Raw genomic sequence first — 23893 nt, forward strand, 5'->3', positions numbered from 1 at the left:
AGATGACGAGTTAGTGGGTGCAGCGCACCAGCATGGCACATGTATACATATGTAACTAACCTGCACAATGTGCACATGTACCCTAAAACTTAAAGTATAATAATAAAAAAAAAGAAAAAAAAAAAAAAAGAAATGTAGTTCAAGTAGCCTGTTATCAAGACCCGGTAAGCCTTTTCTGTCTGTTTAATATCCAGTCTTACATCAGTATTTACTCTTAGTATCAACAGTAAGTGGAAATGTAAATATCTTACCGGGAGACTAGGTCCTGCTCACAGTCTAGCAGACGTTTTATTTATTTATTTTTATTTATTTTTTTTTTTGAGCCGGAGTCTCACTCTGTAGCCCAGGCTGAAGTGCACTGGTGCAATCCTGGCTCACTGCAATCCCCGCCTCCCGGGTTCAAGCGATTCCCTTGTCTCAGCTTCCCAAGTAACTGGGATTACAAGCTCCTGCCACCATGCCCGACTAATTTTTGTATTTTTAGGAGGGACAGGGTTTCACCATGTTGCCCAGGCTTGTCTTGTACTCCTGATCTCAGGTGATCCACCCACCTCGGCCTCCCAAAGTGCTGGGATGACAGGTGTGAGTCACCATGCCTGGCCTAACAGACATTTTATTGATGTCTTCCTTTAGCTTTCTCAACTTGGCTTCAGAGTCCCCTATTATTTGAAGCAAAAGAGAAAAAAAATGTGAAATAAATTTAAGACATCAGTGTTTTTTGCACATTCTCAGTGCATAACAACCCCTCCTGCAGCTAAAGAAATAAAGAATTATGACTCATTCTCTCAAGTGGTTTTGGCTCTTAAGCTTCTAAAAAATATATCTTTAAATACATTATTTCATCCAATCTCACAAGCACATTTAGGGCATTGTTATTGTCCTGTTTTACAGATAAGTATACTGAGGCTCAGAGAGTTAAGTGTCTTTCCAGTGTAGAGCCCAGGGGCCCCTCAAATCCTAGCTAGGACTCTTTCCATGTTGCCACACTAGGCATAGACAGGTGTCGTCACTATAATAACATGGAGGCTACAAAGAGTAAAGAGCTATGCAGGTGTGAATCTCAGCTGTTCCTTCAGATTCTCCACTGGAACTTTCATATAGGCTCTTTCTACCTTCCAAGGACATAACTACTTCAAAAGTGAACTGTGATCTTCTCAGAGCTTTGGTGTCTCTCTGGACTTTATGCCTTTGAATTGAGCCAACCCACCTGGCCAATTCCACCCTCCTTTCCTACCCTCACCCTGATTTTGTTCTGGCCTCAGGCTCCCCTTAGGATCTACATCCCTTCTCTGATTCCCTCTGCCTCTAGTACTTGGATGCCCATCAGCTCTTCTTGACATCCTCCTGCTGCTCAGGACCTCCTGCCTGTGACCTCCACAGAGCTTCAGAGTGGAGGCCAGCACCACGTCCTTTGGCCTTCCTAGGCACAAATGAAGAATCTCTACTTCTCTCCCATTATCTCTGAATCATGCCAAGCCAAAGTCCAGCCCTCCCCAACAGTGACAACAATGGACAACCAAGAAGGAGATCCAGGCCTTGTCCTATGCATCCTGAGTCCTGGTGGGACTCAGGAGTTCAAGAGGCGGATTCACGTGAAGACAGGGGTTCCTTGAGCATAAGGTTTCTGGGAACAGAGGACATGGAGTATTTGGTGAGCAAAACCTAAAGTGTGCATATGCATGACTATAAATGTTGGTGGCCTGAGAAGTGGTGCAAAGCCCAGAGTCCAGCTCTATCTTTAGATCCATCTTCCAGAGAAATCCAAACCCATGGGAGTCTGTGGCAGGGAAGAGCAAGAGCATCTCTACAGTGCTCCTCATGCTTCCTGACTGGACCATGACCCCTGATCCCATACACCTTCCCTTCCCAGTGAGACCCCGTAGATCATGCTTTCAGCTCCATGATTCTTCTCTTGTCATTTTCCTTGCTGGAAAATGCATGGGAAATGCATTTAAATTCTAATGCATCATGACATACAAAAACAGGATCATATTTCACAACAAAACCTGAACTTATTTTGATTCTCACATGCAGGGAACCAGGACAATAACTTTTTTTCATATAGCAAACTACCTAAAAAGTGATTTTTTATCTTTTTTGGAAAACTGATGGAACCAAGACCCATCAATCCATAGCATATATTTATTGGGCATCAACAAAAGGTCAGGTGGTATGCTTCATGGGAAGAAGCGTGCAACATTGGCCTGCCTTTCAGTCTAGTTGTAGTAATAGGATACAGAGGCATGTGGGACCCTTATCACACTGTTACATTGCAATTCAAGGCAGCAGACACTTGTATGGACCCGCCAACCTAGGCTGCTTCTGGTCAAGGCATCCAGAATCTGTCCCAGCAGTGTTGCCCTTGCTCCCAGTTCTCAGGCCCCATCTTGATCTGATGCAAAAGTATGTAACAAATCAGCCATATATGGTGAGGCTCAGCATCTAGTCTGCTTAGCAGTGAGGTTAGTCCAAGGTCTGATAACTGGGTTTCTACTAATGGCTCAGGCCTTGTTCCTTGCATATTGTCCATCCCACTCTGAGGTCTAGAAGTTTTCCCCAACCCCAGTCTTTTATTCATACCACGTACATGTCCTCCTGAACTTCTGAGTGTCCCTCAACCCAGATCGCAAGTTGACAGTCTCTGCCTACACCAGCACGATCCATCTTATGGTGCTTGTGGAAAACCAAGGACAATCAAAACGATAAGGTACAACATCCATTGAGAGCCAAGGGTCTCCTAGTGTCACGTGAGCATCATGAACCTGCCTGAAGTATCACCTGCAGCAGCTGCAAGTCACTGCCCTCAAAGTTGTAACACCCTACTGAGAACAAAGCCAGACGCTGGCTAGGTTTTCACCTCAGCCACCTGCTTCTCTAGAAACTGCCAACTCGGACCAAAGTTCAACCTGGTCATCATTCTGACAAGCAGCTACATTTCTGATAAATAATTAGTTATTAAATTAACTGTGACCTTCATAGCTGCCAGAGAAAACCAATTTACAAAGATTTTTAGAGAGCAGATGTTTTAAGATTTTGTTTTGTTACTCATGTTATTTTCGAAATCATATGATTTTAAGCACTTGATTTTAGATATCATAAAACCTTTCTGTCTGGTGAGATTCCTGGGTAAAGTGTGTGTGTGTGTGTGTGTGTGTGTGTGCGTATGTGTGTGGAGGGTGGTCTAAGATAAACTCAGTAATTCCATATTTAAATATAGTGAATTCAGAATTTAAACTCAGTGAATTCAAGAGTTTCCACCTCTATCTACTTTCACTCTTCTTTCCAATGAGGAGGTACTGGACCAAGATCCATTGCCTGGGGTGACTGGCTCTGCTGAGCAGTGGCTTAGTGGCCTTCATCTGGTCCCTGTGCCTATGAACTGGCCTCACTGTTGATGCTCATATCCTGCCATGGCCTCTGGTCACTGGGCCCCCATCTGCTTCTTCTTGGTTCTGATGCCAAGCTTTTCTGGATGGGCCAGCGCATTCTCAGTCCCCTCTGAGCCACTCTCAGGGTGCCATGGAGGAATTCTCAGGCAATTTCTCATGCCTCTTGGAGCACGTTACACATAGTGTGCCTCCCCCAAGTCCACAGGCTGGCACTCCTCCATCAGCCATTGTGATCTTTCCATGCAGGCCCCGAGAGGGGGCATTCATCTATTCACACTTTGTTTAATTACCAGTGTAGTCAGAAATCCAGAAAGAAAGGATATACAGATAACATAGATATAAACAGAGGTCTACTTGCCTCCTTAAACAATTTACTGGAAATAATATGATTATACATGTTTTAATCTGGAAATATTTATTGAGTCCTACTATGTGCCAAGTACTGTTACAGAGAATGGGGATACAGTAAAAAGCAAGACAAGACAAGAATCCTGAGCTCACGAGAATTAGATTCCAATGCATTAAGACACACAGAAAATAGGATCTCATTTCACAATGAAAACTAAGCTTATTTTGATTCTCACTCCAACAACCCATGAAATATTAAATTTCCCCCAAAAGAGGAAAGGCTTGCAAGCTGTGTAAGTTCTAAGCCAATTCTCATGATGTAAGAGTTATACATTCCCAGGACTGTGCTGTGGGTTGCTTTCAGAGTTTTGAAAAGTGCAGAAATGACCTCTTTTAAGACAACATGAATAGTTATCCATTATTTGATTTTAGATATCATAAAAGCTTTCTGTCTGGTGGGATTCCTGGGTGTGTATATGTGTTTTGGGTCTAAGGTAACTTGGTAATTCCATACTGAAACATAGTGAATTCAGAATTTAAACTCATTTCAAGAATTTCCACCTCTATCTACTTTCACTCCTCTTTCCAATGAAGAGGTGCCTGGACCAAGAGCCATTACCAGGCACCAGGCCAGGGTCTTTGCATATATTATCTCTAATTCCTAGTGCAACTCTAAGTAAGGTGAGTTTCATTATTATCAGCCCTACTTTGCAAATGGGAAAACAGGGGCTGATTGAGTTTAAGTAAGTTGCTTGAAGTCACCCTGGTATGAAGTGGATGAGCCTTAATGGAACATAGATGGCCTGATTTCACTCTGCCTTCCCACAATTAGTAGGCAAATCCATTAAAAATTTTAAGTAGAAATTTTTGGAGTGTTCCTTTAAACAAAAACTTTGCCCTTTATATTTAAGAGTGTATATGTGTGAGCTGGAGGAATGAGGCTTGGGGAGGAGAGGATGAAATAGACAAAGTTAGTGAACACTAAAGTTTGTGAAAACACTCACAATTGAGGATCAGTGAAAATGATAAAGCACGTCAGAAAGCATAATGTTAGGAAGACATAAAAACAGAACCCATTTTGCAAATGTTTGGTTCCAGCTAAGCCTCTGGGAACAGATCTTGAGGAGGCAGGGAGGAGATAGGAAGGCAGGCCCAGGGCAACTGTGCTGTGGACACTCATCCAACACCATCCTTAACCCATCCCTCCTCCTCACTGTGTGCCTTCTTCCCTTGTTCCCCATGGCCCAACACTGAACGTGTCTTCCACAGTCCCCATTTAGCCAGCCTTCCTACAGGACTGCAACCTCTTTTCTTGGATCCTCAATCTTGGTCCCGGACCCAATCTCCTAGGGACATGCACTTTACCCCCGGACCATTCCATCTGTCCAGGTTTCGCCACGTATGCAGTAGGCCCACACCTCTGGGTTTATCTCAACGAAAATCATATTATCCACCTGAGCCATCTTCCCTCATGGAGCGCTCAAAGTGTGCAAAAGGAAAGCTGCCTGCAAGCCAGACTTCATCGGGGAGGGTCACAGGGAACCAAGAGAGAGAAAGCAGTTGGTAAGAACAGCAGGGTCTGCCCCGCCCATAAGGGGGCCCTTGAAAGCTAGATCTAATCAGAGCTTCATCTTTGCATCTGCCTCTGTTGGGCATCTCTCACTTTGTCCTGCTTTGTAGACATGTCTTTCTCTTTCATAAGATTATAAGTTCCTTGAAGTACTTACTTACACAGTAAGTGTTCCCTAAACCTTCTTTAATACTCCATTAATATTCTCTCCTCTTGAGAAGAGGAGGCACTCCAGAGTGGCCTATTGTACAAGGAAAATGCAGTCTGGATAAACAGCAGCAGAACATCAGTAAACCTCCCTCCTCTCCTCCAACCAGCCTCACCTGATCCTTTCCCTTTCTGGATTTCTGTTCATTGGAACTAAAGTGATATCATGACCATGACCACATTATGGTGAATGGAAACACAAAGAACAGAACTGATTAGGCTGTTTGGAGTTTCCTGTCACATGATCTATATGGAAACAAAGCCACATCAGATGTTCCATTCACAGCTCTTAAATTTTCCTATGCTTTTATCTCAAGTTATTTGTCTTACAAATTATTTTCATTTGTTCCCTTTCTAAGGGAAAATGTACTTACTATTTTATTTTTTAACAGCATCCTTATAATATCCATCTTTGGAAAAAAATTCTGGAATATGGGCAGATATATTTGATTCCTGGTATAGTTACAGCACTAATACCTCATAGTAAACTGCATTAGGACATTTTCTCTAAGCCTTGATTTATGCAGAATTTACATTTTCAGGCTAATGCCTGGAAAAAAATTGTGAGATGAGTGAAGTTTGTTCTTAATATCCTTCCTACTCTACCATCCCACTGTTCCTCAAACCCCCACCTCCACCCATTTCTGCCTGCAGCAGGTACCTCAGCTCTCATGCCCGGAGTCTTCTACAGGGGAGAAAAAGTGTTAAGAGCTTAATCTCTGCGGCCAGCCTGCCTGGGTTCAAATGCAAGTTCTAACCTCTCACTAATTGTTGAATGGTCTCAGCAACACTAGACCTTTCTGTCGCTTACTTTATTCATCTGCAAAGCAGGAATAGTAATAGGCTACCTCAAGGATCAAATGTCTTAATAGATGTAAAGCACTTAGAACCATGCCTTGCACTTAGAATGCATTGATTAATAATGTTACACTCTTATCCTTCCTGTTCTAATCCCTGATTCCTATGATACTGTTTGACAGCTGCACTGACACACTGTGGCATGGACCTCTTCTGACAGCCAGCCCCTCCTCTTTTCACTTGCCTGTCCACTTGCACCAACCACTCCTTTGCCAATGACCTTGACTCCCTTGCCCTCTTGCCTATCTTTGCTCCAATGCAGCTGTGGATATGGGCTGCACCCACCAGCTGCAACTTGACCTCCCCTGCCCTGCTTACTGGGAAGCCTGCAGCCTATCCCAAAAGGTGCCTACCGCAGAAAGCCTTCAGCCCCAAGTAGTTTTGATGGGCCTCAGTATAGGCTTCCCACCTGGCAGAGGGAGTAACATAAGTTGTAAGCCTGATCCTGCAAAGCCAAGAGTGGTTCTGCTCTGGAGCCAAGAGACACCCTAGCACTGTCCTTTTTCTCTCTTTCAGAGGACCTCAATTCCAGAGGCAAATCTTCGGCCTTTGTCACATGGGACAGAGTCCAAAGCCTCCTTGCTGAGATTCTGGGGAGAAACTAGCTCATACCAGTGTATGAGTTCCTCCATTACAAATTCTTCTCCCCTTGCTTTGAGGAGGGGCACAGCCCAGGACATCTCAAAGGCCTGAAGTTTCCTTATCTGTTAATCACACCCTTCCATAGAGTAGAATCTGCCCCTCACCTGGCTCCTAGGGTCCCTCCAGCAACAACCTCTCCATTCCCAGCATTGCTCCACAACCTTTCCCCAGCACCCAGCGGCCCAATGTTCTGATGCAAAGGACCTGGGCCTCGCACAGAGGCCCTCTCCTCACATTCTGTTCTCCCAGAGACAGGAACATTCACATAAATGAGACTTGCAGTCCCTGGCACAGGCCATCACTCCAAGGCCAGGGCATTGAGAGGATGTGCAGAATTAGCCTCAGGACCTCATAGCAGGTCAAGATCAGGCAAAGTGAACTCAGAATTATCTGAGCCAGAGAATGGGGTCAACACTGGGATGGGGTCAGGAGCCAGGACATAGTCCCCCTCAGGCAAAGTCAGCCAGAAGACCCTGGTTTCTAGACATCTGGCTAAGAACGGGGCCCCACTCAGATTCTGAATTCTTCAGATGTCCCTTCAGGTATCATGGAAACAACTTGACTGGGTGCTTGATATATGTTGAAAGGTTTGGAATAGGCCAGTATTTTACATAATAATTTTTATGATTCTTAGAAAAACTCCCCAAAATAGATGATATTACATCCCTATTCCAAAATGAGGAAACAGAGGCACAGAGAAAAAAAGTAAACCCTTGAAGGTCACATGGCTCATAAGTAAAGAAAAAACAGTTGGATTCCAAAATCCATGCTCTCAACCACTACCTTGCACAACCTGGGTTGCAGGAGCAGCTCTGCAATTGCTTAGCTTGAAAATCTAGGCTTATTTCTGAGTTTCGGTTTTCTCTTTGTACTTCCCTCCCAGGTAGAAGATTATGAGAAATAAATAAATAAATTGGTGCATAAACTCCTTACCATGATACCTTAATAGTAAACATGCAATAAATGTTATCAACCCCAACAACATCATATAATTACTATTACTTGTGCCAAATACCCACAGATGGATTCTTGTCAGAGTTTGCCTGCCTCACCCTTTCCTCTGCCTGTTTCCCTGCACTAGCATAGACCCCTGACAGCTCCCAGTTACTCCCAGGCTGCCTCCACCCCAGTTTCCAGTCTTTATTAAAGACAGACCTCTTTTGATCTGTAAAATAATCCTATGATGTAAATAGAGCTAAGATTTAGCAAGATTAAGCGCCTTGCCCAAGGATAATTGTTTCTGATTCTAAAACAATCTCTATAAAATCAAGTACAGTGTTTTAATTATTTTTTCAATTGGAAACTCAGCTTTGAAACAAAATTATGAATAAAGAAAAGCTTTGCCATGGGTCCCACCATCCTACCACAGTAGTCATACTCATGTTTCTGTATTACTCACCAGACTTTGCCCACGTCTGAAGAGGCTGACTTCTCTTCTGCAGATTCACTGCCTGCAGGAGACAGCTGATAGCACAGCTCACTCGAGTGAGGACTGGCCCCAAAATCCCACCAAGAGATTCTAGAGTGATGATGAGAGAGATCCAGAATGACTCTAATTTAACCTGAGCAGAAAAATATAACTAAACTAGAATAGATAGTAAGTCGAAACAAGCATCCCTTTAGAAGCAAATCAGAGTCTCTTTGTGCCATTATTTCCTCCTAAATTACACTATATCAAATTCTCTCCTATGAGCTGTTAAAATTATGTAGGCATATAACCTAGTCATATATTTATTAATTATTCAGTAAGCCAAAACCAAAGAAGAAATATGAACTTTAATCCTGTCCTTTTCTTTTCCCCCCATATCATTGACCACATTAAGTCTCTTTTTTCAAATTTGTCTTTTTTTTTTTAGTTAGGAGAGTTTTGGAAATAAGGATCTCCTACAATAAATTTTACATAGAGTGGTAGAAATTTGTGACCATCTACTGTCAGTGTAGGGACTGACACCCTTTGAACATCTTCTTATGGAATACGGGTTAAGGTAGAAGAAAAATGGGGAAGGGAGTTAAAGATGATAAAACTCTAGGTTGGCCTGAGTGTCCTCTCACTTCTCGCCGACTACCTGAAACTAGCTACAGGTGATCTTCCGACATTTTGTCCATTTTTGATCTGATGACCAATTGCCCAACACTGATGCATTTCATGTATATTCATGGCAGGCCTACCTCCTATACATACAGCTTGGTTAGAGGGTATTAACAGGAATACATAAAGAGGTGTAAGAAATGCACCCTGATTCAAGGAGCTTACAGTTCAACTGGGACCAGAAGACCTGGGATTGATTCCCAGCTCCTTCACTTACTACCTGGGTTAGCATGAGCAGTTGATTAAAATTCATTTTCTGTAAAATAGAGCAAACAATAATAATAGTGTCTATACCTGACAAAGGGTTGCTGCTAGGGTCAAAAGGGGTACATTTTGTGGAAGCACTTTACACATAGGAAGTGATATTCAGAAAATTATTATTAATATGTACAGAAGGTATATATACCAGTCAAAACAGCACCTCTCAGGCTGTCATCATTTTACAAGTTTGGATCTTCTAAGATGATCCTTTCAGAGACATATTTCCTGCAAGATGTGATGCGTGCAATTCAGGTTAGCTGCCGTCAGGTACACGGTCTTACCTGAAAAAGTGGTTGACATTTTGACACAGTTTGCAGGCCAACCAAATGATCTGTGTCAAAATTAATGCACCAGGCAGGAAGAATGGCAGCCTGGTCTGAGCAGCAGAAAGTGACTAACTTCGCCAAATATTTATTGAGTGACTTCTATGCATCATGCACTGCGCTGGGAATGAGAAGACAAAAGGCATGATCCCTGCCCTCAAGGAACTTACAGTTTAGTAAGGCAAACTGACAATTACAATAGGACAGTTGTACAATAGGGTTGTATACAGTCTGATGGGCCCAAAGGGGAAGAGTCCCCGCCTTGGAGACTTGGGGTGGGAGGGACCTTTCCAGGGAGGTTGCTGTTTGAGCTGGAACCTGCAGAATAAGCAGGAGTTTTGAGGCAGATTAATAGTGGACTGACACTCCCAGAAGAAGCTTCACAAACTCCAAGCTTTTCTAGTGTGTTTTCCCCTAGATGAGCCTTTTCCAATTAGGAGAAGACTTCTTATATGAGTACCTCTACTCTTAGCTATCTGCTCTGTGTATAACATTTTTGCATCAAATACGTTTGTTGATTAGCTGTGTCTTTTAGCAGTTCTGTAAGTTTAATGGCTTGTGTGTAAATATATTTTCAATAATGTTTCATCTTATGCTCATGGTGAAAAATTCAAACAGCACAAATTTGTTTGGGATACAGTAAAGAGATATATTCATGGCACAGCAGGTGGACCTTCTCCTTGCAGCAGAGGAATACTGGAGACGGGGGATCCCAGAGGATAAGGTTGGAGGAGTTGGGCTGAAGAGAGACTAGAATGGATCTTAAATTTTAACGCTAAGAATTCTGGGTGATGTTAGATATAGAAGGATTTTGTTTGTGATAAAAGCAGAGTGTTAGGAAATTAAATCTGATGATAGTACAGTTTAAATTCACTTTTCAAAGGATAGATTATAGATAGAAAAGGGTAATGAGAAAATATTATGGTAAAATGTTAATATTTGGAAATGGCTGAAGGATATATGGGAGTTCTAGTAACAGTTTTAGCAACTGTTCTATAAACCTGAATTACTTAAAAATAGTGACTTAAAAAAAAAAACATAATAATAATGGTGAAGAGGGAAGCCCAGAGCAGAACAAGCAAAGGAGGAAGATGCGGTGGCTCTGACCCAGGTAGCTAGAAGGAGGTGTGGAGCACTGTATGAACAGTTCTGACAGATGAGGCACCATCTCCTGACAGACAGACAGAGACAGGGGATATCCATTCTTTTGTAAATCAGAAACTGGTCACCAATCTGCAAAATACATCCTGTTCTGTTGCCAGATAAAATAAAATATGGATTTTTCCCTATTAGGGTAAATATTAGTGTTTGGTTACATATGGATATTTTGACAAAGCCTTGTTATTCCCAAATGATGAAACCTCCTAGTGATGGCTGGATTTTAGAAGCACACATCAGCTGAACTGTTGTTTCTCTCTCTAGTACATGGCAGATGGAGTCTGAAGTGTACAACCAGTGGAATGGAAAGATGTAATTTTTTGTGTTTTTGTTATTTAGTGCACTCACCCAGACATGTTCCCAGTAGACTACCCTTTGTACAGACTGAAGACCAGAACTAGAGATGTGCATAAAGCCATGCTGCAAAATTACAATCATTTACATGAGCTAAAGAGGAGGTGTTCAAATTACATTTGAAAATGAAAAGCTGTTTACCTATTACTATGAATTTGCTATGAATAAACACAACAATCTCATTTAACCCTTCTTATCTTCATGCTCAATATTTTAGAAAAGACAAAACCTTAGTTCAAAGAAATTAAGCATTTCAAAGGCCATGCAGAGTATAGATTTGTCTTTCTGGCCTTTCTCTTTCTTTTCTTTTCCTTTTCTCTCTCTCTCTCTCTCTCTCTCTCTTTCCTTTTTTGTATGCAGGACGTTTATTGGGTGTTTCTCTTGGGATCAATGCCTGTGGGGAAGTGAAAGAAGCAGGATTGCTCAGAGAACAATTTCCAGAGGGGATCTGAGCATCTGAGCTACGAGCTGTCAATAGCCAAACCTCTCAGTAGCTACAGGAGTGAGTACTTCAGTCCTGGGAGGGGAGTGAGTAGATGTGGGAGGCATACCATAGTACCCACTACAGACTTAAATATTTTTTCCCATAAATATTTCTCTATATATACATATCTAAAGGACAAAGGCATTTTTTAAAAACATATTTCTAATGCCATTACCATACCCTAATTTAGTTATCAATAATTCATTAATATCCAATCTGTATTCAGCATTCAAGTTTCCAATTGTCTGATAAATATAACTATATATTATTTATTTATTTATTTATTTATTTATTTATTTATAGTTTGCTTGATTTGGGGTTCAAGTAAGGTCCATAAATTACAATCAATTAATATATCTTTTTGTTTATTTTATTTTATCTTTAAAATGACACATAACTGTACATATTTATGGGGTACCTGGTGATGTTTTGATACATAAAATGTATAGTTATTATATCAGGTTAATTAGCATAGCCATCATCTCAAACATTTACCTAATAAGCAACCTCAACTCTTCTTTCTTACTTCCTAAAAGGAAGAAGCATTTGCCTCATCAGGAGCTGACCTCACACTCAGCTACTCAGATAGGCTCAATAATCCTAAAGCTAAAATCCTTCCTCTTGCAGGAATTGGTTCAGGATTGGGATTGCAACCCAAGCTGGCCATTAAAACACATACAGACATTCTTCCTTAGTCTTATGGGTATGCTTTTAAAAGCAAGGCCTTCTCATCAGCCTGGACCTCAAAGAGAAATTATGGAGTAGTTCCTGGTGGTTACTGGCCAACATCCTAGGTCTCTAAGTGTGGCCTGCCTCAGGATAGAATGATCCTGTCTCACAAGGAATGCTGAAGGGAGTTCATCATACTGAAGGAAAAGGATGCTAACATGTAACAAGAAAACATATGAAGCCACAAAACTCACTGACAAAAGTAAGCACACAGACAAATTCAGAATACTCTCATATCGTAATCATAGTATATAAACCACGTATATCTTTAGTATGAAGATTAAAAGACAAAAACCATTAAAGATAATTATAACTACAGTAATTTATTCAGAGATCGAGAATATAAAAATTTAAATTGTGGCATCAAAAAATTTAAATGTGGGCAGGGAAAGGAGTTAAAGTGTACGGTTTTATTTGTTTCTTTTCTTTGCAATGAAAGCTAAGTTGTTACCAGTTTAAAATAATTTGTTTTAACTACAGGATGTTTTTTGTAAACCTCATGGTAGCCACAAAGCAAAATCTTATAATACATATACTAAAAATGAAAAGCAGGAAACATACTACTAGAGAAAAATCATTTCACCACAAAGGAAGACAGTAAGAGAGAAAAAAAGAAAGAAGGGATCTACAAAACAACTAGAAAACAAGTAACAAAATGGCATTAGTAAGTCCCTACCTATCAATAATAACCTTGAATGTAAATGAATTAAATTATCAAATAAAAGACATAGAATGGCTAAAAGGATTTAAAACAACAAGACCCAACTATATGCTGCTTACAAGAGACTCACTTCACCTGTAAAGACAGACTGAAAGTGAAAGACATAAAGATATTCTATGCAAACGGAAAATAACAAACAGCAGGAGTAGCTACAGTTATACCAAGTAAAAGAAAGTCAAAAAGTATAAAAAAAGACAAAGAAGCCCATTATACAATGATAAAGAAGTCAATATTGTAAGAGGATATGATAATTGTAAATAAATAAATTTATTAATATAAATATATATATGTATCCAACAACGGAGCACCTAAATATATAAAGCAAAAATTAATAGACCTAAAATGAGACATAGGCTGAAATACAATAATAATAGGGGACTTCAACAACACATTTGTAGCATTTGACAGACCACTGAGACAAAAAATCAACCAAGAAACATCACAGTTAAATGGCACTGTAGAGCAAATGGACCTAACAGGCAGTTACAGAACATTCCATCCAACAGCTGTAGAATACATATTCTTCTCAACAGCACATGGAACATCTAAGATAGATCATATATGAAACCACAAAAAAAGTCTTGGTGATTTTTTAAAAATCAAAATTATATTAAGTATCTTTTCTGACCACAATGGAATAAAACTAGAAATCAACAGAAGGAACTTTGAAAACTGTACAAATACATGAAAATTAAACAACCATGCTCCTGAATGACTAATGGATCAATGAAGAAATTAAAAAGAAAATTTTAAAAATTATTCTGATAAAGCGAAATGAAAACACAGCTTTTCAAAACCTATACATACAACAAAAGCAGTTCTAAGAGGCAAGTTTATAGCAATAAATACCTACGTCTAAAAGGTGGAAAGATCTCAAAACAAAAAAAACTACTCTAACATTGCACCTCAAGGAACTAGAAAAATGAGAACAACCGAAACCCCAAATTAGTCGAATAAAGGAAATAATAAAAATCAGGCAGAAATAAGTGAAATAGAGACAAAAAAATCAACACAAAAGATCAATAAAACAAAGAGTTGGTTTTTTGAAAAGATAAAAATTGATGAACATGTAACTAGACTAACTACTATGGTTTGAATGTGTCCCCCAAATTTCATGTGTTTGAAAATTTACCCCTAAATTCATACTTGATGGGCTATTTGGGAGGTAATTAAGATTAGATGAGGTCATCAGGGTGGGGCCCCATAATAAGATTAGTGGCTCTATAAGAAGAGAAAGAGGAACATAACCTAGCATGTTCTAGTCCTCTTGCCATGTGATACCCTCCACCATGTTATGATGCAACAAGAAAACCCTAATCAGATAGAGCTACTTGATCTTGAACTTCTTGGCTTCCAGAAATGTCAGAAATAAATTTCTTTTGTAAATAAATTAACTAGCATGTGGTTTTCTGTTATAGCAACGAAAAATGGACTAAGATACTATGAAAAAAAAGATACATGACTCAAATAAATAAAATCAGAGATAAAAAAGAAGACATTACAACTCATACCACAGAAACACAAAGGATCATAAGAGACTATTATGAATGACTATATGTTAATGAATTGGAAAACCTAGAAGAAATGAATTAACTCCTGGACACATGCAACCTACTAAGACTGAATCATGAAGAAATAGAAAACCTAATCAGACCAATGATGAGTAATAAGATTGAATCAGTAATAAAATGTCTCCCATCAAAAAAAAAGCTGAGGACCTAATGGATTCACTGCTGAATTTTACCAAACATTTAAAGAAGAACTAACCATTTCTTCTCAAGCTATTCTCAAAAAATGGAAGGGGAGGGAATTCTTCCAAACTCATTCTTTGAGGCCAGAATTACCCTGACATCAAAATTAGAAAAAAAAATACAACAAAAAAGAAAACTATAGGCCAATATCCCTGAAGAACACAAATACAAAAGTCTTCAACAAATTACTAGTAAACTGAATTCAACAGCATAGTGAAAAGATCCTTCACCATGATAAAGTGGGATTCATCCCAGAGACACAAGGACAGTTCAACATATACAAATCAATAAACAAGTAAACTATCCCTTTTATGATAGCTACAAAAAATAAAATTAAAAAACTCTGAATAATTTTTTTATTTCAATAGGTTTCTGGGGAACAGGCGGTGTTTCCTTACATGAATAAATTATTTAGTGGTGATTTCTAAGATTTTGGTGCACCCATCACCCGAGCAGTATACACTGTACCCAATGTGTAGTCTTTTATTCCTCACCCAGCTCCGAGTCCCCCAAAGTCCATTGTATCATTTTTACGCCTTTGCGTCCTCATAGCTTAGCTCCCACTTATGAGTGAGAACTTATATGATGCTTGAGAACCTCAGAATAAATTCAACCAAGGAGGTAAAAGATCTCCACAATGAAAACTATAAAACATTGATGAAAGAAATTGAAAAGGACACAAAGAAATGAAAACAGATCCTGTGTTCATGGATTGGAAGAATTAATATTGTTAAAATGCCCACACTGTCCAAAGCAATCTACAGATTCAATGCAATCCCTATCAAGATACCAATGACATTCTCCACAGAAATGGAAAAAAAATCCTTATATTTGTGTAGAACCGCAGAAGACCCTGAATAGCCAGAGCAATTTTAAGGCAACAGGATAAAGCTGAAGGAATCACACTACATGACTTCAAAATACACTACAAAGTTGTAACAACCGAAACATCATAGTATTGGCATAAAAACCCGACACATAGACCAATGGAGCAGAACAGGCAATCGATAAATAGATCCAAACATTTACAACTGATTTTCAATGAAGGTGCCAAGAAGACACATTGGGAAAGGACAGTGTCTTTAATAAATGGTGCTAGGAAAACTGGATATGAACATGCAGAAGAATGAAACTAGACCCCTATCTTTCACCACATACAAAAATTAAACTCAAAATGGATTACTAACTTAAATGTAAGATCTCAAACTGTGAAACTACAAGAAGAAAACATAAGGGAAAAACTTCATGACATTGGTCTGGGCAAGAATTATTTAGATAGGACCTCAAAAACCTAGGCAACAAAAGAAAAGATAGACAAATGAAATTACATCACACTAAAAAGCTTCTGCACAGCAAAGGAAACAATCAACAGAATGAAGAGACAACCTACAGAATGGGAGAAAATTTTGAAAGCTATGCATCAGGCAAGGGGTTAATATCCAGAATACATAATAAATTCAGACAACTCAATAGCAAACAAACAAATTTAAAAATCCAAATAATCTGATTTTAAAATGGACAAAAGAAGTCATACAAACAGCCAACAGGTAGATAAAAAAGTGCTCAGCATTACTAATCAGGAAAGTGAAAATTGAAATCACAATAAAGTACCACCTCACCTCAGCTAATGTGGCTTTCATCAAAAAGACAAAAACAAAAAACAAATCCTAGCAACAATGTAGAGGGCAGAACTCTTAAACACTGTTGGTGGGAATGTAAATTAATACACCCATTATGAAGATGACAAACATTTTTCGAAAATTTGAAAATAGAACTACCACAGGCTCCAGCAATTTCACTAGTGGGTATATATTCAAAGGAAAGGAAATCAGTATGTTGAAAAGATATCTTTACTCTTATCTTAATTGGTGCACTATTCACACTAGCTAAGATATGGAATCAACTTGTGTCTATCAAGGAATGAATGGATCAAATAATTTAGTATTTATACACAATGGATTACTATTCAGCCATAAAAAATGAAATCCTATCATTTGCAACAAGGTGGATGAACCTAGTGAAAATGATGTTAAATGAAATAAGCCCAGCACAGGAGAAATACTGTATGCCACTTCTAGTCAGCCATCTTGCTGATGTCACTCTCAGATTTCAGTGATCTTGACATTATATTTTTATATTTATATAAATATATAAATTTATATAAATATATAATCAGTCACAAGCAAATGTATTTCATCAAGCGCTCATTCCAGATTCTTTACCTACTTTAAGAAGTCAATGTTTTACATGAAGTTTCATTTTTGTTAAATTGAGCCCTCCGAAAAGGAATAAGCCTTTATGTATATGTCATCTTCATTATGTTCTCTGAAGTCTACAGAATGAAGCTAATTCCATTTCTACTAAATAAATAAATGAATACATAGGTTGAACAGCCTCTTCTTGGAATACTTCCCTCCAACGCACTGGCCTCACCTCCTCTGACCCACAAGGGTGGGTCAGTCTTCTGGAGAAGTCAGAACACTTGGTTCTTGTTTGAATTCAGCTATGCACATTAGCTGTATAGCTTTGGGCAAGTCATCTCTGTGATGGTTTCTCAATATCAAAAGTAGTTTGATGAGATTATTTTTAAAGGCTAATTTGTTCACTTTGAAATAATATTTAAAATCCAGGATTTTTATTTAGTCTGATCAAATTTGTACCCAGACTTCATTATTATAACAACAATGCAGAAGGAATTTCTGATGTAGAATGAGGGCAAACTGTTGCTTATGGGGAAATTTACCATGGGGATACTGAAGGGTTCTACATTCCCACTCCTGGCTCTTCTAAGTCCTCAGTCTCAGGTAGCCCTACCTTTTCCACGCTCCACTCCAGGAGCAGGGAGAAACAACTGGAAAGAAAGAAGACCTGAAGGAGTTCATTCTCTGCAACATTATTGAGCACCATTCAACAGTACAGTGCAAGCCTTTCAGGTTTGCTATCATATTTCACATGTATTCAAGGGTTATTTGGATATTAAGGCATATCTTCACAAAACCCTGTGAGGTAGATATTACTCCCTTTTCACTGATGGAGAAAATGAGGCTCAGGGAGAGTAACTGATTTGCCCTAGTCCAGAAAAGTGGCAGAAAAAAAATTGAACTCTCTATTTGTCTCCAACTCCATTGTGCTTTCCACTACATGGTAGATTCCCGTGACCCAGGGCAAATTCTCTTGGGTATAATCAGTTTACAGTGGACTTAGGTTTATTTGTTGAATTAACAAATGAAAATCAATTGGATTTTTAAAAACACTCTCTAGAACCCAGTGTTCAAGAAACTGACTACTTACTTTTTAACTCATCTAGGAAATCCTACCGCAAAGCTAATTAGTGTGTAATTAGATACATAGCTAGGTGAGAAAATGCCACAAAAAGTATCATCTTGTTTACAGAGGCAAGAAAGATTTCTAAGATTTCCTAGGTAAGGAAGAGAGAGACCCCAGGAATAGCTATTCCCTACATAACCCATCTATTGGAAGGTCCTCCACTTCCCTTGTTTTCCTCAACAATTTTTGAAAAATTCACTTCCAAAAGAAACCTTTCTACAAAAAAATTTTCTTCCCACCAGGGTATATACATCCTTATAATAGAAGTGTCTCACTCTGATGTGTGCGCGTGCGCACACACAAATTAGGATATTACCTATGCCGCATCAATATGTAAAGCTGTGTATATGAATCGTAACGTTGGGCATGACTCTGAATGAATAACTTGCTTTATTAAAAAAAAACTGTTAACATTGATAGAAAACCGGAAGGAATTAAAAACAATGCAGATGGGTGTACTTCCTTTCTCTCCCAGTCCCAAGCCAACCCATTTTTCCTTGGAATGCAAAAATGGTCTGGAAAGAGGTACGGGGGTCCTGTGAACAGAACAGGGAGTCATTGTCTTTTTCTTCTTTACCAATAAACGATGACAAACGTGGATGGTGAGGAAGTAAAACGTCAATAAAACAATATCATAAATAAAAAAATAAATAACGTTTATTCTGTACCACGCGGCTGTCAGTGTCCGGAGTCTCCAGGGCAGAGCGCCCCGGGGAGGGCTGGGCCCTCAGAGCAGCAGGAGGGCGCCCAGGGACAGCTCACCCTGGCCCAGCAGGCGGCCCCGATCCCGGCCGCGACCCTCATCCCGGGCCTTGACGCGAACGGCCAGGCGGCGCACCTCGTCTTCCGAGAGGCCGTCGAAGCAAAAGTCCTGGTCAAAGGAGGCCTTGCGGCTGCGCCCCACCACAGCGCTGCATTGCCAACGCGCAGTGCCCGGCGGCCGCAGGACGAGGCTGAGGCGACAGCGGACGGCGCGGGGCCCGGGGGCGCCTCCGACCAGGCTCTCCGCGCGGAGCAGCCGGAGGCGGAGACGCCCGGTTCCCGGACAGTACTCAGCAGCCAGGCGCAGGGCGTCGCCGGCGCGGCCCAGAGCCACGGTGCCCTCGGCCTCCAGGCGCTCAGGAAGCGGGGCCCTGGATGACAGCGGGCTCGAGGAGGGGGCCCGGGCCGGGGACTCGGAGCCCGCGCGGCGCTCCTCGTCCTCCTTCCCGCTGGAGACGGAGCGGACGCGGGCCAGGCGGCGACTCCTCCCAGCCCGCAGCGCGCGGCTCAGCAGCCCGTCGGGGACGCGCAGGAGGCGGCAGCCGCGGGGCCGCGGAGCGAGCGCGTCCTGGGGCAGGCGGGGACCGCCGGGGGCCGCGGGGGTGGCCGGGCCCGGACCTCGCGGGCTGCACAGGGTCCCCAGGGGGGCGTCCGGGCCTCCGCCGCCGCCGTAGCTGTGGGCCCGGGGCCGGGGCGCGGGCGGGCCCCCGAGCAGGAGCGACTCCTTGCGGCGCGTGTGCGGGCTCTCGAGCAGCGCGCAGAAGCCGTAGGCGGTGCGCACACGGGGCAGGTGCGGCAGTGACAGCGCTGCCTGCGAGCGCGGGTCCCAGTCCGTGCGGCCGGCGTCCTCGTCTGCCGCGCGGGGCCACAGGTCGCTTTCAGCGGCGCAGCGCCGGGGCACGGCGGCGGCCCGGATTGGAGACTCGAGCGTGCAAGGGGCCGGCAGCCGCGGCGGGATGCAGAATTCGGGGATGCGATTTGGAGTGAGCACTTTGGCGAAGGCGGGCTTCGGCGCGGAGCTGCCTGCGGCCGAGGAGCAGAGTTTCTCGAGGAGCCGCATCCTTGGAGGCTGGGGCTAGGAGTGGCGGGAAGAGGTGCGCCTGCGGGGGAGAGAAGCTGCTGAGTTTGGGCGCCTGGAGCTGCTGCAGCCCCTCGACGCGGCTGGATCCCTCCCCCAGACCCTGTAAACGTCCCCCACGTGTTTAAGACCCCAGACCAGTTCCAGCCTTCCTCTCCTGCACCCACAACAAATCAGCCCCGCTTCAGACCTTTCTCTCTTCTTCAGTGTCTCTGGATCTGGTTGCAAGCTCAGTGCCAGTGGCCTCTAGCCCGCTGCCGAGGCGCCACCTTCAGTACTGCGGCCAGGAGAGTGGCGCTCCCCTCTTATACCGTAGGCTGAGTCCCGCCCAGCCGCCAGCGGCCCAACCCGGAGGTGCTGCACAGCCCGCTTTCCCGCCACCCTCTCCCACGACGCCGGGAGGTCTGCATGCACTGGGCGCTCAGGTCTGCGCGAAGCTGTCGCGGGAGCAGGCACCTTGTGGTCAGCTCTGGGACCTGCGTTTGCAGTGAGTGCGTGGAGCCCCAGGCAAGGCCTGGGAAAGGTTGCAGGTGAAGAGAGGGCACCCTGTCGTCCTGCCAAGGAAAAATTGGCGGCTGAAAATGTTTTCGGCTTCTTGTAGAAGGTGAGGCTGGACGAGGAAACAGGAAGTTAATTTGGCTAGGAGATAAACCGTCACTCACCCTGCATGTAACCTGGACGTGACCTGCACGTCCTGGGAGCTTCTGTTTTCCTGTCCCCACGCACTCGCAGCGTGCAGACCAATATGGTTTCCAGTTATTTATATACTTATTTACTGTCTGTCTCCCTCTGCTAGACTGTGTTCTTTTTGAGAGCAGAGGCCCTGGCTCAGTCCATGCCCTAAGTACTGGTGAAGTGGGTAAATTAATCGTTGAGAAAATTTCTGATCGCTTCTTGGTCTTTTGGCTAAGATCAAGTGGAGAAAGCTTCTGAATGGCTGCAGGCTCTGCCTGTCATCTTGATAGTTACAAAACATGGGGCTTCTGGCTCCTGCCCTAAAATAACACTTGACGTTTTAAAAACTACCCCTTTTCTTTTTGCTCTAGCACGGAGGTATCCAGTTAGAAAGCATCTTCCCGAAATATAGATTCCTTCTTTCCACCCCCGACCTTCGTTTTCTGAGATGAGAAGACTGAAATCCCAGAGGGACCTGAGGAAATTCCAGAAAGGTTAAAAAGAGCCAGTTAATGGCAGAAGCTGGAACTAGCAATTTCCTGTTTCTTTGGCTTTGCATGTGATGCTTCCTGTGATCTGAAATGCCTTTTCTCTGCTTTTTCTTTATATAGGAATTCCTGTTTATTTTCTGTAATTCAGCCCACGCATCGTCCCTTTCAGGTGCCTTCACCCACCCAGCCGCCGCGGAACTCCCCTGCTCCAGTTCCTCAGTCCCTCCTCATTTCCTTCCTACATCTAGGGGCCACCATTGTTGCAGTTCGCATGCTGCTTTGGAATTTTCGGTTTACAGTTTTGTCTCCCCCTAATAGCCTTGTGGGTTTTCAGTGGGCAAGGACTGGGGCAGCTCAACCAGAGGGGGATTTCGGGAGTCTATTATGAATAAATGAAAAATAAGTCCTAAGATCAAGAACTGGGATTGCCTCCATCCCGGTTGCCTTATCCAGGCTACAAGCCTGGCTGTCTTATTCGTCTCTACGTAATTGTAGCACCCAGGATACAATGCCAGGCAAATAGTAAGGGCTTAGTAAATATTTGATGAATTGTATTGAATTGATACTGATCTGCAGGTCTCATGACTGTCAGGTGCTATCAACCACATATCTCTCTACGTAATTTGATTTCTTTCTCACAGAAAACCAATAAGGAAGACATTGTTTCTGTTTCCCAGATGAGAAACTGAGGGACTTGTCTAGGGTCATTCAAGCTATGATCATAGCCTAAGTCCTAGCTTTTTGGCTAATTTCTTCTAATTCATTCCTTCTTTCCTTTCTTCCTTTTTTCTGTTCTTCCATCCTTCCTCCATCTATTCACTCAGTTCAATATAATGCAGAGTCTACTGTGTGATTTGTATCACCCTTTACACCCAGAATGTTAATTCTTACAGCATCTCAGTCTACTGTTAAGTAGTATTTTCCACTATACTTGCTTTGGAATAAGCCCCACTATTTTTAAATCCTTAAAGGTGAAAAGAGTAAGTGTTTCTCTGGGCTAATAATACTTTACTGCTTAATTGACCCACGGGTTCTGCATCCCCCATTCAACCAACCACGGATGGAAAATATTTGGAAAAAATAATAATACAAAAGAAATGAAGCAATAAAATAACTATTCACATAGCATTTACATTGTAGTAGGTGTTATAAGTAATCTAGAGATGACAAAGTATATGAGAGGATATTCATAGGTTACGTGCAAATACTATGCCTTTTTATATAAGGAACTTGAACATCTGAGGATTTGGGTATCTTGAGGGACCTTGGAACCAATCCCCCTCAGACACTGAGGGACACTTGTATGCTTTTTTAATGGGGCAAGTATCGATCAATATGCAGCCACTGGGGCCAGGGAGCAGTAGCCATTCCTGCTAAAGCCAGATTTTCAGGCACAAACATCCCGAGGGGTGTCTGACAGGATCATTTCCCTGTGATTCATCAGGCCAATGTGCTGATTCATGGGCAAAGGGTCTCTCTAAAGTGGAGCACACCTGCATTATGTCCTGCAGTAGATGCTGCTCGTTTCAAATGAAACCTCAGTGAAAATGGCCTTGGTGACAATGAACACTCAGACATCATATCGGTGGGTGAAAGATGCTGAAAGCAGGACATGGGATTTGAGTGATTGCACTCCCAGCACGTCCATGTTTACAGAGCAACACAAACATGGCTATTAACACAATCCCTATCTAGAGGGTTTTCCAAAACTGTTATCTTCCCATGAATCAATATTCTATAGAAGAGAAAGTAAGATACAGGGAAATTAAATTACTTACCCAGGGATCCTTTTCAGATGTTCACTTATTCAACCACAGCTAGAGGCTGGAACCCACAGTTGGAGGCCTGGCTTCCTTCCATATTCTTAAATCACACTGGGAGAAAATAAAAAACAGCTCCTCAATGGAAACTTCGATCGCTCCAATTGTTTCACTGTTTTGTGCCTCATAACCACATAAAGGCCACTATCATCTTGTATTCAAACCTTGAAATTGTTATTTTAAAGAAATGATCTCTTTAATAACATTAGTGTTTACTGACTATGTAGTAGGTGGAAGTCATGTTAAATGCTTCATATACTTTATCTTATCTAATCAACCCTATAAAGAAGGTAGAGATGCAGAAACAGGCTCACAAAGGGAAAAAAACAAGAATAAAACTTGTCATAAATCTCACATACAGTAAAAGCAGGGCTGGAACTCAAATCCAGATCCATCTGGCTCATGGTCCTGTGTGCTTATAACCCCTTCCCTACAGTGCCTCTCTCAAAGCCATTTCTCCTGAACCCAGCTCCTCTCTAGGTAGCTAGATAATAGAGAAAGAGACCCTTGTTCCAAGGCCTTGAGTTGAAACTTACACACCTTATTGATTATACCAGTACCTCATATATTAAAGCATGACATTGTCATAAGCAGGAAAGCATGCGTTATGCACAGTAGTGCTGTGCCATTTGTAGACAGAATCCTTGTCCCCCCAGGAAGTATAGTTGTTCTCTTTATGTTATACATACTTCCAAAAAAAGGATTGGGGTTGTTTACATAACAAGGACCCAGGGAATTTATCAGCTGCTGGAAACTGATATGATGAAAATGGAAAAGACATGCAATTAACTGAATGACAAACCTTGAATGAGGTCACAAATTGACATATGTCAACACCTATACCCCGAGGGTGGGA

General features: G+C 42.0%; 1 protein-coding gene across 1 annotated transcript; it reads right to left on the reverse strand.

Annotated features, from left to right (window-relative positions):
- Nucleotides 1–18582: 18582 nt before the first annotated feature.
- C2CD4B (C2 calcium dependent domain containing 4B) lies at nt 18583–20033 on the reverse strand. Its single transcript, XM_016928319.3, has one exon. The coding sequence runs from the start codon at nt 20031–20033 to the stop codon at nt 18939–18941; it is 1095 nt and encodes a 364-aa protein (XP_016783808.2). The 3' UTR covers nt 18583–18938.
- Nucleotides 20034–23893: the final 3860 nt, after the last annotated feature.

The sequence above is a fragment of the Pan troglodytes genome, chromosome 16 (genome assembly GCF_028858775.2).
Source record: "Pan troglodytes isolate AG18354 chromosome 16, NHGRI_mPanTro3-v2.0_pri, whole genome shotgun sequence".
Lineage (NCBI taxonomy): Eukaryota > Metazoa > Chordata > Mammalia > Primates > Hominidae > Pan > Pan troglodytes.